This window comes from Eretmochelys imbricata, chromosome 6, assembly GCF_965152235.1.
Source record: "Eretmochelys imbricata isolate rEreImb1 chromosome 6, rEreImb1.hap1, whole genome shotgun sequence".
Classification (NCBI taxonomy): Eukaryota; Metazoa; Chordata; order Testudines; family Cheloniidae; genus Eretmochelys; species Eretmochelys imbricata.
In genome coordinates this window covers 106,294,525-106,313,320 of record NC_135577.1, presented here as the reverse complement: position 1 = coordinate 106,313,320, position 18,796 = coordinate 106,294,525, and the positions used below count along the sequence as shown (strand labels likewise).

General features: G+C 41.8%; 1 protein-coding gene across 1 annotated transcript; it reads right to left on the bottom strand.

Moving 5' to 3' along the window:
- Positions 1-9,250: 9,250 nt before the first annotated feature.
- LOC144265578 (B2 bradykinin receptor-like) lies at positions 9,251-10,384 on the bottom strand. Its single transcript, XM_077818293.1, has one exon. It carries the CDS (start codon positions 10,382-10,384, stop codon positions 9,251-9,253), a length of 1,134 nt encoding a protein of 377 aa, XP_077674419.1.
- Positions 10,385-18,796: the final 8,412 nt, after the last annotated feature.

Below are 18,796 nucleotides of genomic sequence, written 5' to 3'. Positions count from 1 at the left end.
CCCCTGCTACACAACCCCCAGCTCCGTGTGCAGGTGGCAGAGTCCTGCTCGGTGCACCAGAGCTTGATCCTGGCAGAAGTCATGAGAGTCGGAGACCTCCTGGACTACGACCGGGGAGACTGGCTGGATCCCCTGATGCTCGCTCGGCGCATGGGGCTCTCCAGACCTCGTACCCCCCAACGCGTACTTCAGGAGGTGAAGGCCGCTTTGCAGCCCGCTGCCCGAGCTTACCTCGACCGGGTCCTGCTCGAGGGCACGCCCCGCCCACCCTCTACCCCAGGCCCGCCGGATCTTTTAATTGGACCCCCAGCCCATATACCCAATCGACCTCCTCACCCCTTTACTGCGAGCTGGCTGCATGAACTGCAGCCGGTATGCTTCCAAACCGCGCCAAGGAAACATCTATACATGCTCGTGCCCCACACCCTTCACGCCCTCACCCTAGTGTCCCGCCCCGATACAAAGTGGCGAGACCTTTTTGCCACCTTTTGGAGGGTGAGCAGCCCCGGTGGGCCAGCCTATATTCCACCTTGGTTCTGAGGCCCGTCGGGGACATCAGTTGGCGGCTCCTTCATGGAGCTGTGAGCACGGGCACATACTTGGCGCGGTTCACCCCCCATCCCAGATACTTGTCCCTTTTGTGGTGTGAGGAAAACCCTGGCGCACGTATATTTGGAGTGCGCCAGGCTGCAGCCCCTGTTCCAGCTCCTCACAAATCTTCTATTATGTTTTTGGTTGCATTTTTCCCCTCACCTTTTTATTTATGCACTCCCCATCCGTGGCCTCACAAAGTTGCGGGATCTCCTAGTTAACCTCCTCCTGGCCCTGGCTAAAACAGCCATCTATAAAACCAGAGAGAGGAGGTTGGCCGATGGAGTTTTCTGTGACTGTGGGCCGTTTTCCGATCCTCAGTCCGTTCACGTATCCGGGCGGAGTTCCTCTGGGCGGCGTCCACCGACTCCCTTGATGCTTTTGAGGAGCGGTGGGCACTGTCCGAGGTTCTCTGCTTGGTGTCCCCGTCCGGTTCCCTTTGTTTGACCCTTTGATTTGGGGGAGAGAGTAAGGGGCCCCAGCCATTGCTGCTACGGACACCACCACCTTAGAGGGGTCCTTTCACACGTGGGTGCACGTGTTCCCCCGCCCCCCGGATTGTCCACCCCACAGACTGCCCCTCTTGCTGAGTGCTTGCAAAGGAGGGAATTGTTGGTGACACTGAGCGTGGTGCCAGGTAACTCAGAAGGATGGAGACCACGAGAGTCGAGGAAGCCCCCCGCCCTGGGCCCAGGCAAGCTTGAACACTTCCCTCCCCTGAAGCTAATGAGAAAACAATTGTGATCAGTTGCTGTGTTACACATTGCATATGCTGTTGTTTTTGTTTTGTAAGTGTGTTATGCAAATAAAAAACACTCTCCTGCTGAAAAAAAAAGACCCCACTCTCCTGCTGCTCTCTGGCCATGCTGTATCACAATACATAAAGCATTGCTCCCCACTGGCTACCTTTTCAATAATTGTAGCTCACTATATCCCAGAGTATATCCACCCTGAAAAAAGGAAGTGTATTCTTAACTTGGGTTAGCTAACTTGGGTTAAAGCAGCAGAGAAGACACTGCAACTGGGCTTTTAACTCTGGTTGGCAGAACCGGTTCCACTCCAGGCTCTACTATAGGTTTGAACTCCAGCTGCTAACTTGAATTGAAAGCCAAGCTGCCATGTTTTCACTGCTCTTTCAACCTGAGTTTGCTAATGCGAGGTAGTTAACCTCAGTTAAGAACATATTTTTTTGCAGTGTAGACATACCCTCTGAATTCCCACTTCCCAGTATGTTTTGCTATTGGGGAAGCAGTTGGAAATATTATGAAAATTTTTATGTCATTCATGGCTGTGCAGTGAGTTCTCATGATTAGAGCTGGTTGAATTTTTTCAATGGAAAATGCTGATTCATCAAAAACAAGACTTTTTGTGGAAACATATTGGTTTTGATTAAATTTTCATGAGGAAGATTTCTGAGGATGAGTGTTTTGATCACAGAGAGAGCAAGAGTCCAGAATAACCAATAGTCCAGTGGTTAGGGCACTCACCATTACAGAATGAGAACAAACGTCAAAACATCACCGTTTTTTTTGTGAAACAGAATTCTTGTTTTCTGGCCAGCCCTTAACGATCTTCATCATCACAACCCACATCATGACTCACTAAGGTAAGCGTAGCACAACTAGCATCATGGACTTTCCTATATTTCCCTTCACAAATGCTGGTGCATTTCTAAATGAAGTCATTTTTCAGAATGTGAGACATGTGAGTAATAACATGTCAGAGTTTTAAATGGCTTTTGAGCCTTTTTGGCCTCATTTGGACAGGAATCTGTGTCTGAGGGCAGCCAGCACACATATGCTGAGCATTACACATTGCAGCTGTGTTTTGAACTTTTACTGATTTGAAAAAAACATTTGTTTGTCTAAACTGGATCAAAGAACTGTTGTTTCCTGTCTCTATTGCTGTTACTGTAACCTTTAGAATTTTTGTGTGTCACACTCAGAAGAGGAGAGTGATTCCAGTGAAGATTCAACCAGGGGAGCAGGTACAGAAAGCCTACATTTAGGGTAGATTGTTGAACCAACACATTCTATTGGCCTCCACTGATCAATAGGCAGCTTATACTGAGCTGTAGGGCCTACGCTACAGATTCACACATAGTGGGCCTGCTTATCTACTGCTTTGCACCTTCCATACTCATTGAAAGTTGGGCCGAGTGCATTGTGATTAGGTAGCATTTCACACAGCTATAAAGGCTTTACAAGGCATGGGCACTAGAAAGAATCATGTCCAGTGACTTCTGCATTATAGCGTATGATGTGAAGGTTTAAGAGCACTCCCTTGTAGACAGTTTCATAACGTAACTGGCCATTGCCTTTCATCTAAGATGCTTATGTAGAAGACATTTGTTTATACCTTATGGTTATACAGGCACTTAGATAAAACGAATTAGGACTTTCTTATAAAGTGCTCATGTCATCTGATGATCTAAAAGCACTTAATCATTATCCAAACCTCAGAGCATTCCTATCAAGTTGGTAAACTGAGACATAAGTTAACCTCTTTGCCTCTGCTTATCTATTTTGTTTAAGTTACTTGTCCAAAGTTTACATAATTCAAGCAGCAAAACTGAGAAAAGATCCCAGAAGTCTCAGACCGATAGCCGAATCATTAGACATTCCTTCCCAATAAAGATCTTGTGACGCTTTTATGATCTTCCATATCACGTTATTGCTAGAGTATAACAAAATGATGGATAATACTATGTTCTCTATTAAGATCCTCTTCAAAATCCACTTGTGACAATTTGATCACTTATTCTACGTCCAGTAAAACAGTTTCCTGCATACACATGTGATTTCAAACACAGTTCTTAGCCTACTTAGATTTCCATACGCATACAGCTATGTGTCAGTGTACAGTAATTGTTGAGAACTTAAATGAGAAATAATAATACTTAACTCTTTTATATAGTGACGTACAAACATTAACTAATAAATATTAACCACTTCCCAAGGAGAGAATAAACAAATGTTATCCTTATTTTACAGATGTGGAAGCAGAAAAAGAGAGGTTATGTTATTGGCCCCAAACCACACAAGGAGTGAGTGGTGTTTAGACAGGAAGGGTAGTCCAGTGGCTAGTGTGATAGCCTGGCTCTTGGAAGACCCAGGGTGAATTTGCTGCTCTTGCTACAGATTTCCTGAGTGACTTTGGACAAGTAACGTAGGCCCAGATCTTAAAGATATTTAGGTGTTGCTCTGCCCAGCACTGAAGTAATTTAGATGGCTAAGATACTCAGGCCGTGCAATGCTGAGCAGAAGAACACTTAAATAACTATAAAAAGCTGGCCTTGACCTCTTTGTGCCTCAGTTCTCCATCTGTAAAATGGGATGACACAGAAGTACTGTCTCACAAGGGGGTTGTGAGAATACATACATGAAAGTTTGTGAGGTGCTCAAATACTGTGATAACAGAGGCTATATAAGAACTGAAACAGACAGTGTAAGAGCCTAGACTAGAACTCCCGTCCTGTACCCATTATGTACTGTTCATGGCTTTTATTTATATGACCAATAGTAAAACTGTGTTGATCCTGCCCACATTTTTCTCCATGAACTTGGTGGACAACAAACATAAGCTTATTGAGATGATAATAGGGCTCTGCAGTTATCATGGGCAAAATTCTGCCTTCACTTTCTCTATGCAACCCCACTAAACCTGCTTTGACATGATAGACTGCAATGGTTTCCAAAGACTTATGGCAGAAAGTTGTGTGGTCTTTAGTGATGTCCGTGAGGATGTTAAAAAACCCATATCTATATAGCTATATCTAACTTATCATTAGAGATGGCCAAAATGGTTCAGGGAGGTCCTTATTTTATCAGAAACAAACCCAATCCCAAAGAGTTCTTAAGGTTCAAAAAAGGGTAACTTTTTTCCTGTTTTAACATTAATAATTTTTCCCACTTCTGCATAAATTACTCCTCATCTTACTTCTCTGGAAATTCTGCCTCTCACAAACCTGCCCTGCTGCTTCTCCTTTTATCTAAGAAGGTAATCCGAGAGAAGAAACCTTTCTATTTTGATGTAAGGCTAGGGTGTCCTATAGTATTCTTTCATTTAGAGCTAGTCCAAACTTGGCATATCCATCCCATGGGAAATTTTGACATTTCAAAATTCGTTTACATTCCAAATCAGAATGAAAATAAAACCTTTCAATATTTCCTGTGAAATGAAATTTTCAAAAACAATTTGTTTTCAGTCAGTCAAAATGTTCTGCTTTGATAAAACTGAAATATTTCAATCTGATTTTGACTTTATTATATTATGGTTTATAATATAATATCAAACAAAATAAATTTGTAAACAATAAGCTAAGAAACAAAAAGTTGAAAATATTCCATTGCACCCTTCTTGAAACAGTTTAGATTTTTTTAATGAAATTTTGTCAGAATTGACATATTCCCACAGAATGTTTTACATTTGTAAAAAATAAAAATAAAAAAAAGGCATATTCCGAGGGAAAAGCTTTTCATCAGAAAATTTTGAACCTGCTCTGTTTTCATTGTAATTTAGGGCCACTCTACTTATGCTTTTCATAATATGCATCTTGGCTCCCAGCAGCACAGGAGTGAACCCACTGAATGAGGAAATAACACTTGCTACTGCGTAAGGGCTTGAGCCTGCAAGCTGTTGAGCACTTACTGAAAATGGTGAGTGTCATCAGTTGACTTCAGCTGTAGTCTAATGTTCAGAGCCCAGTTCTGCAAAGCGCTGAGCGCTCTCATCTCTAGTGGAAGAGTGAATGGAAGCTACCCAAAAAAGAGGACCTCTGAGAATAGTTAAAGATGTCAGTCATATCAGTTAATTTTCCCTTGATCCACCTTCTATTCTATCTTTCAATCTCTAAGGCAGTGATACTTTCAAAAGACTAAATTAACACATGCTACAGAACCCTGCCACCATGCATTTGCACTATGTTCAAAATTTTAAGTAGCAAGTACACATTTTAACAAAATAATGTAACTATAGTTTGTATACATATACGTGCACGTATGCATATATGTGATGCATGAATCAAGACGGTTGAGGTGTTTAATACCTATTTGGTTCAGTCCTCCCTAAATGAGTTAATGGTGACCAGATACTCAACACAATTACTATTCACAAGGGGGAAGGAGCACAAGCCAGAATAGGGAAAGATCAGGTTAAAGAATATTGAGATAAATTAGATGTATTCAAGTCAACAGGGCCTGATGAAATTCATCCGAGGGTACTTAAAGAACCAGCTGAAGCAATCTCAGACCTGTCAGGGATTACTTTGACAACTCCTGGAGGACAAGATGAGGTTGCCGATGGTTGGAGAAGTACCTATCTTTAAAAATGGAAACAAAGAGGACCTGGGAAATTATAGGCTAGTCAGCTTAATTTCAATACCTGGAAAGATACTGGAACAAATTATTAAACAATACGTTTGTAGTTACCTAGCAGATAATCCGTTTATAATAATAGACAACATGGATTTGCCAAGAACAAACTATGCCATATCAAACTAATTTCTTTATTTGACAGGGTTATTGGATAGAGGGGAAGCTGTAGATGTGATATTACCTGATTTTAGTAAGGCTTTTGTCACAGGTCCACATGGCATTCTTATAAGCCTAATAGGGAAGTGTGGTCTAAATTAAATTACTATAAGGTGGGTGTATAACTGGTTGAAAAACCATATTTAAAGAGTAGTTATCAATGGTTTGCCATCAAACTGGGAGGATGTATCTAATGAGGTCTTGCCAGGGACCTGTCCTGGGTTCAGTACTATTTAATATTGTTATTAATGACTTGGATAATAGAGTCGAGAGTATGCTTATAAAATCTCTGGATGACACCAAGCTGGGAGGGGTTGCAAACACTTTGGAGGACAGGATTAGAATTCAAAACAACCTTGACAGATTGGATAATTTGTCTGAAATCAACAAGATGAAATTCAGTAAAGACAGGTGCAAAGTATTTCACCTAGGAAAGTAAAATTAAATGCACAACTACAAAATGAGGAATAACTGGCTAGGCCGTAGTACAGCTGTTAAGGGTCTGGGGGTGGGGGTTAACAAAAGAAATATGAGCCAACAATGTGATGCAATTGCTAAAAAGGCTAATACCATTCTGGAGCATATTAACAAGAATGTTGTAAGTAAGACACAAAAAGTCATTTTCTAGCTTTACTTGGCACCGCTGAGGCCTCAGCTGGAGTTTTGTGGCAAGTGTTGGGGTTCACACTTAACAAAGATGTAGACAAATTGTAGGGAATCCAGAGATGAGCAACAAAAATGAAAAAGTTCAGATAAGCTGATATGTAAGGAAAGGGTAAAAAAAAACCCAGGCATGTTTAGTCTTGAGAAAAGAAGACTGAGGGGGGATGTGACAGCAGTCTTCAAATGTGATAAAGGCTGTTATAAAAAGGACTGTGATTAATTGTTCTCCATGTCCACTGAAGGTAGGCAAGAAGTAATCTGCTTAATCTGCAGCAAAGGAGATTTATGGTAGACATTAGGAAAATCTTTCTAACTATAATGATAGTTAAGCACTGGAATAGGCTTCCAATGGAGGTTGTGGAATTCCCATTATTGGAGGTTTTTAAGAACGGGTGCGAAAAACACTTGACAGGAATGGTTTATGTATACTTGGCCCTGTCTTAGTGCAGGGGGGCTGGACAGGTGATCCCTCATAGTCACATCTAACGCTACATTTCTATGATTCTGTGCTTTAAAATAATGTTATTTGTCCAGAAGTTTCTAAATCATTTGGTATTTTGCTTCTCAGCACTGAATACTGGAAGTTCTCTTGTGCTTCTATGGCTTTAAAATGCTATTTCTATTTTAAAGTTTGCGAGTGAACGGTGTGTTTGTGAGGGTAAGGGGTGTAATAACACTTTCAGAAGCTAATGAAAAGTCTACAGAATTTCAGAAAAACTTACATATTTTCTATAGGTGTTTTGGATCATATGTGGAATGGAACAGAAAAGTATATCCCTGCTGTAGAATTATGTAGGATGGTTCAACAAACCTATGGAAAGAAGGACATTTTTTTATTAAATACTCTGTTTTTAGCATGAAATCTATAGGGAACTCTTTACATTTCTATAGAACCCTGTTGATTTAATCCTTTTAAAATTTAATAGGACTTTCCCAAATGGCTGCTTTTCCTCTTCAGCCTTTCATAAGCAACACTTCCAGTTGCGTGGTTGTTAGGCAACGATTGTCAGTATTCTGATGGTTTTCTGACCAAGTCTATTTCAGTTTTAACTTGAGACCTTAGGGATCTACTCCACAGCACACTGAAGTCAATGAAAAAACATTGAATTCAGTGGGCTTTTGATTAGATCCCAAATCAGGTTTTGAACCAGGTTTCCAGAGGCAAAATGCTAGTTTGCTAGACCACTGGCTATTCAGAACACAAGGAGCTTGTCTTCACTGCAGAGTTAACTCACTTCATAACTCCAGTGTTAACTCAAGACCTGTCCACACAGAAAACCACTTAACACAAGTCTGGTACTTTTTGCTGGCCCATTGGGAGGGGACCAAGTTAGCACAATTCAGCAGCTGCTAACACAATCACTCTGCTCAGTTCCAGACTCCTTTTGCAGTGTGGCTGCTCTCACTTGAGCTAGGCTTACTCACGAGGAGTTAACTCATGTAGCTAAGTTAACTCTACAGTGCTGATTTAGCCTATATTACATGATAAAGAATGTGCTCATGCATTCCTTAATCATGCAGATCTTCCACTAGCATCAGCCTGATTTCAAATGCAGTTATTGTACGGTTGTCTCAATCATACTTCTGTTTTTTTCTTTTTTTTTATGAGTATACCCCATGTATGTCTAATCTGTATTCTCGTGTATGTATTGTACAGCACCACAGATGTGAATTTTTCTTTACAGACAGGTAGAAAATACAGGTCTTTGCTCCTGAACAGCTTACAGTCTACTTGTGAACTACATTCATTCACCCAAATTGTGCTCTCAGTTACACCTGTGCAACCCTTGTTGAATGTAGCGGGGGTTACACAGATCTAAAAGACTAGAAATTGTCCCACTCTAGGGAATGTAGGGTTACATTACATTCTACCCCCACCAAAGTCAGAGCAATCCCCAAAAGGTATAACCTGGCAATCACGTAAAGCATTTTTTGGATTGGAGCATTTAGAACACCTTATTGACCAAAGGGGGAAAATAATGTGGATGCTGAACATCAATTTAAATAATGATCCTATAAGACCTTCCATTCACTATAGTCTCATTTGAAAATGTTCCTTATATTAAAAATGTATTCTTTCAAATGTATGGTACTGTGGTTAGCTTCATAATACTGACAGTAGCTGTTATAAAATGGCTTTACTTAGAGAACTATATTCTGATGTCAGATACTTATCTTTGTTAGCAATATGAATATTTAAAATGATAGTGTGTCAAATAAACTTCAGCCATGAATATATAAATATATCATGAAATGTGATTCAGTCATGAAAAATGTTGTCCATTAGCTGGTAGAAGTAGGTGCCTACATGGAGTTTTCTTCTGAGATCAGCTCCCCAAGCTTTCATGCATAATGAATGCAGCCAGTGCACACAATGGGGTGCCATAGTAGATGGATATTAAGGACAGTCTACGCACTGATATGTTGAAAGATTTTCTTGTAACTTTGCAATAAGCAAAACTGTGCTATCGTGCTAATGAAGAAGCAGACTTTTTCTTTGGGCATTCAATCGAAATGGATGTTCTAAGAGTGTCCAAAGAATTCTCCATCTGGATGGACTCTGATTTGGTGCATATCCTAGGCAGGCAGCCTTTGTAGAGTTCTTTGGATTTCTTTCTGAAATGCTTGCCTACAATGACATACAATACTGGATTAAGGCAGCTGTTGCTATAAGCACAGTATGTAGCTACCTGGGTCACCAATTCACTGACCTCTGTAGTAATGCAGTCAGAAATGATGCCGACCTGAATTAATATGTCAATGAATGTGGTGATCTGGAAAGGAAGCCAGCAAATGATAAACAGCAAAAGGACAGCAAGGACCAAGATGGTGGCTCTCTTCTCAGTTTGGAGTTCTGTGAGTCTTTGTATTTTGTTGCCTCGTAAGGCTTTGATTATTTGAATAGTACAATAGGTAATTACACAGAGTGGGATCAAAAAGCCCACAGTATTCAGCACAATGTTTGTTGCAATTGTCCAGTGGGTGGATGGATAATGAAGAATGCAGGCTCTGCCCTTGATTTCTTCCACATAACCGACAGACCTGAACACTAGAGCAGGAGAACATATGAGCAATGCAGACACCCAGATGATAAGGCTATTCCATTTGGCACATGTACCTCGTCGCATACGTCCAAGAGACATGGTTTTCACCAGGGCCAGGTAGCGATCGATGCTCACCATCATCAAAAAATAAATGCTAGAATAAAAGTTCATGTAAATGATTGCATTGACAACCTTGCAAAGGAAAGTGCCAAAAGGCCACTTAAACTGATTACTGATATTAATGGCCCAGAAAGGTAAACCGCAAACTAACATCAAGTCGGAAACTGCCAGGTTTGCCAGGTAAATTTCAGCCACTGTGCAGCGACTCTTGTGGAAACACAAAACACTGAGGACAAAGCCATTCTCTATCACTCCCAGGACAAAAATGACCCAGAGGAACATAGGCTGAAATGTATATAACCAATCCCATGCATCCAATATAATGCAGGTAGAGCTGCTGCTGTTTTCTGATGTGTTGTGTGAAAAAGACTGACTGGTTCCAAGCTTCCAGGTAGTCATACCACTGGAAACATTTTCTGCTGTGATGGAATCCATTTCTCTGCTGGAAAATAAAATGTGAAATAAGATAATTCTATACTGCACATCACTGCTAAAGACATGATAGATAAAGTAAAAATGACTTTATACTCCCTAGGAGCATGTCTTTTAACGGAATACAGACTGACAATTAATTGTATATAGCATGTGGTTTATCCTCTTACAGATACTGCATATTTGAAGAGGCTTTGAGACAGTAACCACAGGAGCATCCCAGGTGGATCTCGTTCAAGTGACTGAAAACAGAAGAGATGAAACAGTGGAAGATCTGTGGTTTGGGATGACTGTAGGGTGACCAGACAGCAAGTGTGAAAAATTGGGACAGAGGTAGGGGGTAATAGGAACCTATATAAGACAAAGCCCCAAATCGGGATTGTCCCTATAAAATCGGGACATCTGGTCACCCTAGATGACTGAGGCTGGGACAAAATGTTTTTATGGATCATTAATTCCAGCAATATAAAGTAGAGCATTTTTGATACCTTGAGCACACTATTGGTTTTCTTCATGGTTTATCTTTTTATAGTGTTAAGTGTAGTCTCCTATAGGACATATTTGTAGTCTCTCTCTCTTTCTTGATAGTTTTATGGTGTGCAGGTGTTGTGCTTGTGGCATCTCACTTGTTGTTTTATACCCTTCCTTGAAAAGTGGTGATTTGGTTTCTACAGGACATGATGATCCTTTTCCCCCTCTTTTTTTAATGGTTTTTAGACTACAGGGATGGAATGAATGTTGTCAGCAGCTAAGCACCACATTTTCACAAGCAACCATTTAATGTGCAACTGCGATTTTGGACGAGTAAATTTGTGAGTGCAAAACCTGCATCTGCCAGCAAATTGGGTCGCTTGCCTTCTCATGGCTGGATTCATATGCTTATTTTTTTGCATCTAAAATACCCTGCCTGATCCACAGAGGGTATGAATGTTACAGCCCCAATAAGAGAGTCCTGCTTTTAGTCTGGAGGACCCTGTTTCAGTTCCTGGTCTGATGGCCAAGATGGTGTCTGTCACATAAGTTTGGGCCTGACCAGGATTTCTGTGGGACAATTTTGATGCCAGGTGACAACCTCTTTGAGAATGTGGCCCTGTATTGTTAATATTGCACAGCTTGGAATGCCTTCATGTTTCAGGGGAAGCATTTAATAGGCACTAATGTCACTTAGGTGCATACATTCTGTTGAGTTCACATGGAAGTTGGGTGTCTAGCTGCCACTCTGGGCCTTTGAAAATCTGCCCCTTGCTTGTTACTATTGTATTCATAGATTCCAAGGCCAGCAGGGACCATTGTGATCATCTTGTCCGACCTCCTGCATAACACAGGCCATAGAACTTCCCCAAAATCTTTTAGACAAACATCCCATCAAGATTTAAAAATTGTCAGTGATGAATAATCCACCACTACCCTTGGTAAATTGTTCCAATAGCTAATTACCCTCACTGTGAAAAATTTATGCCTTATTTCCATTCTGAATTTGTCAACATCCAGCTATTGGATCGTGTTATACCTTTTTCTGCTAGACTGAAGAGCCCAATGTCCAATATTCATTATCCACATAGGTTATGGACTGCAATCAAGTCACCACTTAGCCTTCTCTTTGTTAAGCTAAATAGAGTGAGCTTCTTGAGTCTATCACTATAAGGCATCTTTTCTAATCCTTTAATCATTCTTGTGGCTCTTGTTTGAACCCTCTCCATAATTTCAACTTGCTCTGGAATAGTAGACACCAGGGCTGGACATAATTTTCCAGCAGCAGTCTCACCAGTGACAAATACAGATGTAAAATAACCTCTTTACTCCTACTAGAGATTCCCGTGTTTATGCAGCTAAGAGCATACTGTGACATTTTTAAACTGCAAGATGGTCTTCCTGGGTTTGAGTGTAGCTGTCGGGACTGAGCAACAGGTATGGACTTGCCTTATGCCAAGTCTTTAAAATGCGGTAACTTTTATTATAGTCTTATTGGAAGCTGAGTCAAACGTATTTTTAATCAGGGCAGTTGTCTGATACAGCTGGCACCTGGACAGAAAAAGGACAACTTTAGATCTCACTGGAGGGGTCTGCTGTCTATTATGCAAATATAGGCTGTGCTCCGGTTACTGCCGTTGCTAGCTGACTGCTGGAAATGTACAATCAAACCCATACTTGCTGGAAGCAGGATTACTGCAAAGCTGACGGTAATTGATTAGTACTGTGGTATCTCAGAACCCCAGTCAAGATCAGGATTCTTTTGTGCAAGGTGCTGTAAAGGCAGGTAACAAAGGAGATAGTCTCTGCCCCAGAGAGTTTAGAATGTAGATGTCAGATAGGGCAGGGGAGTGAAACAGACAGAGGGGGCTGGGAAGATGAGGTAACTTTAAAAGGAACAGAGTTTAGCAGACAAGTAGATATCCTGGTAATCTGTGTATTCATTCCCCATGAGCAGTATCCATGCAGTGTTCTCAACTGTCCAGAATTCACAATGTCCAAAATATAACACCTCCTCACACCCATATCTAAACTCAGGTGCATATCCCTGTCCTCTGACATCATCATTTGCTCTCTGTTCTTCTCAGAACCCATTCAAACAACCTCCCTTATTGTCTTCAAATGCCTGCCTGGTTTTGGCCCCTTACCCATTTTAGTATTGTCTGAAGAATTAGCAGCATGGCTTGGTGAGTTACGCTGTGACCTAAGGTCTTGGGGACACCTTGATTTTTGGTGCTGTTTGGTACAATCAATTTGGATTTACTTACTACAGTTTAAAACCAAACACACTCATACTGGGAGTTTTATGTGTCACATTGTGCGTATTTTGATTGTAGCTCCCCCTCCCACCCCGGCCCTTTGTTTGTTGCTCATTGTCTCATATTGTAAAAGCTGTTTGGTGCCAGGATCATGTCTTTGTGTGGACTCCTTTTATGCAGTACAGGTATAATGTTAAGGCTCTAGGAGCGTGACCTCCACCATGCTAAGCAACATCATCACTGCAAACTCCTCTGTACAAAAAAAGGGCTCCCACCAGACTTCTCTCTCTTGCTCTATTCAGCCTCCTCCCGCAAAATGCTGAAATCACTTAGCAAAAGTCCAGTCTTGGTAGTGGCAATCTTTCACCCAGTTTCATACAACACTGGTGCTAATACGTTAAATATCTGAGAGCTCTGAGGCTGTGGTAGGTCCACTTAATGTGTTGCAAATAACTTTGTTTTACTCCTTCTTCCTGTAGCACTTACAGATTTACGCCATAAATGTACACAGGAGACTGGTGGATGACTGCCAATCAATTGGTCATTCCTGAACAGAAGTCCTGTAGGATACTGCAATTAAACAGAAGTTGTTTATCTTCCTGTTAGTAACATAAAAGGTTCTGAATTGGTGAAGAGCAATATAAGACTCCTTTATGTTGTGCTCTGTGGTTGAACATGTGCACATATTTAAAAGCCATTCATTTGCAATTCAAAGAAAGTTCATAAAGGTTGGAACATTGCTTGGCAATTTCTTATTCCTTCTCCTCATGATTATGACTAGCAGAAGAAGAATATCCCACTGCAGAATGTTAATTTTACAGTGAATAGCAGCACAACAAGGAGAGAGTACATGTTTTAGGATATTTCTCCCTCACCTCACCTCATATCTTTGGGATTACATTTTTAGAAAGGAAGCATTTACAAAGACAATTCTGTAAAATAAAGCAAATTATTGGCATTGTAGCCTATGCAATGACTGTGATTTTGTTTTCTGGGTACTGGACCCTCATACTTTATGAAGTCTGCTCTCTGCTGGAGTTAGCTAGCTTCCATTTTGTGCTCAGTTGAGATAGTATGTGTGAAATCCTCTCCTATCTCAGTGCCCTAATCCACAGGCTAGTTTGAGGCAGATTTCTCTCCTGCATGAAATAGTGAGAGATCCAAGCTCCCCCTGCATATCAGGCCCAGTGGGGATTTGAACCCAGCTTTTCCAGATTCTAGCTGAGTGCTCTAGTTACTGGGCTAAAGGCACCACTTCCTCCATCAGCTATATTTTGTATTGTTCCTGATCTGGTAGGCATGTTCTTTAGCAGCCTCTGAGCACCCCTACCTGCCAGGGCCCCAAAGGCAAGATACATGGGGAAACATCTAGTTTGTGAATCCAGCTGCAGCTTAGATATGAGTTAGGTGTCAAGATGCTCTTAAGTGGCTTTGTGCACGTCCAGTGACAGAAATTTAGGCACCATGGGCACTTTAGTGGTGGAAACTTAGGTGCCCAGGGACTTCAGGTACCTTCAGGGCTAGGCAGCAACTGAGCGGTGGTTTTGTGAATGCCAGTGGTGCCTAAATGTCAAATTTAGGCAGCTAACGTGGCAGTTAGGTGCCTATGTCCCCCTTGTAAATCCAGCATTAGCTGAATCATCCAAAATTCTGCTAGAGATGCCCAGGCAATCACCAGTGAGCTTGCTGCATCATCCTTGAAAGGAATGCAGTATGCTTCCCTCAGTGACCAGCCCCTTGGCTAGCCTGTGTGGAGTGGAACCATGATCCAGCCTCCATCCTCAGTCTGGTCCATCACCTTTTGAACTCAATGGAAAGACTCCCATTGACGTCAATGGGGGTTGCATCAAGCTGCCTCTCCTTCTGTGCCCTCTTTGAGTTACTGGGGGCTGAAGCGACCAGAGTGTAGGTTCCCAGATTCTCAGGATTCTGGCCAATCCCTGAATTGAGCTGAAAGATACAGGAGCATCTTGGGTTCTACCTTACCCCTCCCATCTGTGAGCATCCATGCAGGGGCTAGCCAGAATCTGCCCCAATGTTAGTTATAAAACTTTGGAGATGAAAAGCACTTTGTAAGAATCAAATATTGGTACAGATATGGGAGTAATTTATGAATGAATTTATGAACACTGCATAAGCCAGGATTTTGAGATCAGTTTAGGTAATATATTTAAATGCTGCAACATGTTCTCTGTAGTGTAGACGAGCACTCATTTGATTTTACTACTTATTTTTTCCTGCATTTACTGAGCGATCCATGGTTTACACAGCTGTGGAAATGCTAAGTGTCCGTAAGCCATGGTTTTCAAACATTTACAGTGACATCACACATCCATTAGCTTATTTATGATAAATTATGTAACAATAAATAAGTTACATGTTTACACACAGAGTGTAAATATTGACCATGCACGATACAGAAAGGCTAAAACCCAAGACAGTACCTTTCCAAGGATGGGTTGGTTTCATTTCTTTGTTTAAACACTGTCCAATGCTAGAAAACCATCACAACTAAATAGAAATGGCTAGGGAACCTCAGCTGAAGTAACCTGGCAAACAGCTCAGGATTTGGCTCAGAGGCTCTGATGTTCATCTCACCTTTGCTGTGCTGCAGATTTTTTTGCACAGTTCTCTGTGTAGCTACTTATCTCATCTCTCACAAGATCAGGCAGGCATTAACAGTAATTGCTTTCTTTGCTCTGAAGCCGCTCTTCACATTTCAGACTGAGGAACTACTGGAAGTTAATTGTTGAACACAAGGCACTATTTCTAGAGTGCTTTAGGTCTCTAGTCTCCTAGGGTCTCTCTGATTTTGTAAAATATATGCATATCCTGAAATGGCTGTTTGATTACATCAACTGGAGCTTTAGGGCTGAATTGAGTCACCCCAGGTTTCCCTGACTCAAGCCTTAGTGGGATCCAAGAAGCGGGCGGGCAAAGCAATAGACAGATATTTCTTGCTTTTGATGCCATGTGGTGGGGTGTAAACACCACAGAGGTGAACAAAGGGTTAACAGAAGTCTGAGAGTTCAATTAACCCCCTTTGCTCTATCTGGAGGGTGTGTCAGGCTTGGTTTATCAGACCCAGCTGGGGCAAAGCTAAGCCTTCTACATAAAGGAAGGAAGTGAAAGCTACAGGGGAGGCTTAGGAGGAAAGTAGGCTGGAGTTTCCCTTCACTCTGGGAAAGGAACTATGAGGAAACTGTAGGAGAGGAGCTAGCCCCACCCGTAGGCCCTGTGAAAAATAGCCAAGGTAGTTGATGTTCTGGATTTGGAACAAGGACCTGGGGAGATCCTGGTAGGACTAAAAGCTCAAGTCAGACTGGGTGGGGATGGCTTTAGTTTGGTTTGTTTGGGGTTTTCTGTGTTCTGTTGGGAGATACAGGGAGGAAGCCTGGGAGTCTGCCGCTTTGTGAGAAAAGGGGAACGGCAGAGGAGCCCTGGATGGGATTAAGATGCTCTGTTGTTAATTAGAGTTGTGGGACATTGCTACTCTGCAAGGAGTAAGACTTTAAGGTGACTTGGCTGGAGGACTGAGTCACCAAACGAAGCAGATCATGGAGGGCCAAAGTGGCTGTTGGCAGGGACACCAACTGCGGAGAGCCTGCTGTGCCATGTCCCCTCATGTGGAGGTGCGTTGGCCAGCAAGTCGCTCTTCTGTGTGCTGCCTGTGGAAGTGTGAATAACTTCTATCCCCCCCACCCATAATTAAAGGAGGAACAGACTGTATTATTAAATTATACATTATTAAATTAATAATGTATAATTTGTAATAATGTTATACATTATTAAAATGCCCATTTCTTGACAATGGTGGCTTTCACTAACTAGGTACGTCACAGCTAAATAGCTATGATTTCCGACTTGGGTCCATTGAGAAATAACGGTAATTGATAAATAATGTTCTGTGTTTGTGTAGAGCCTAACACACAAGAAGACCCTAACCCATGACTGGGGGGTTACTAAGCACTACTGTACTACACATAATAAAAAATATAATACGAATGAGAGAGCACCTTCTGCTGTGGAAGCTCAAACATTATTTACCCATGTAGAACCCAGTCCTGCAATGCAATTCATGCAGGTTGTCCCCTTTGCCCATGCAGTGAGGTCAGTTGGGTTCTAGGACAGCATAGGAGTCTGCTGACTTATAACTCATTGCAAGGTGGAGGCTTTTAAACATAATTTAGGAATATTTTGTTCCCTGGTAAGAAGTGGCCATGTCTGTGGCTTTTGGAGGTGCTGACCTGCTCTCGCGGGGCAAAGATGCACAGGTGCGCATTTTTGAACAGAAAATACTGAAACTTAACTGTTGTTGTTACTACTACTGCTCTTCCAGCTTCGTTCTCTTAAGAAAACAATGTCCAAGTGATCTTGTTTGTGTGTGAATTTTTGCCTTCCATGACCTCTTAGTATTGAGGCCAGTGAAGGAATCACTGACATCTCTTAAAGACATCGGTCCAAATTCAGCAGGGACATAACTTCACCCGAGATAACAAAGTGTCAGCTTGGTCCATTGATTTCTTCCCTTCTGATTCTCTGCTGCTAAGACCAGAACAGGCTGAGCTGTATCATTGCTAACACCTTAATGTGAGATTCAGTCACAACATCCTGAGCATAACTCAGCTTCTCTGCTCCAACCGTTTCTATATTTTTAGTCATACAAGATATCTGACTTCCCATTTGACACCGTGGATTAAATTTATGGTGAGCATAAATTGGGCATATACCACTGAACTCAATGGAATGACAACTACTTGTAAGGGAAGGCATCACTTGGCCTAAAATGACTGGAGATATTAATGTGCTGGATTTTGTCAAAAGAGTAGGCTTATCTCAGGAACCTACTCATGACTCTGAGTTCTGCATTGCCTCAAAATGGTAAAAACACAGCATGGAAATATCTGTGATGAGTTAGCTTCAGGATCCATTCAGGAAACCCAAGATAAGCTTTCTTGTGTTAGTCCTCATATGGACAAAACTCCCACTGGCTTCTGCAAGATTGTGGTTAATCAATATGTAGATCTCCTACTCACCTAAGCCTTTACCAGGTCTACCACATCTCATCTGCTGGAAGATTATCATGGCACTAGTGCCTCCGAGCCTCTAGTTATGAACCAGGACCACATTTGTACTGTACAAACACTGAAGATAAAGATGGTGCCTGCCCAAAGAGTTTACAATAGACTTATAAGACAAGAGCCAGCAGGTGGATACAGACAGAAGGCAGAGCACAAGGAAAAAAGGAGAGAATTCTGGTCAGCATAATAGGCAGTGATCTCAGCACACACCAGCTACCTAACTGTTCTCAAATGAGGAAAAACAGCTAATCATAGAAATGTAAGTTAGGGCTGGAAGGGACCTCAAAGTCATTAAGTCCAGCTTCCTGTGCTGAGGCAGGACCAAGTAAACCTAGACCATCCCTGACAGGTGTTTTTGTCCAACCTGTTCTTAAAAACCTCCAGTGAAGGGGATTCCACAATCTACTCCAGAGCTCACTTACCCTCCTAGTTAGAAAGTTTTTCCTAATAGTTTAATCTAAATCTCTCCCTTGCTTCAGATTAAGCCCCTTACTTGTTGTCCTACCTTCAGGGGACATGGAGAGCAATTGTTCTCCATCACCTTTATAACAGCCCTTAATATATTTGAAGACTGTGATCAGGACCCCTCCTCATCTTTTCTCAAG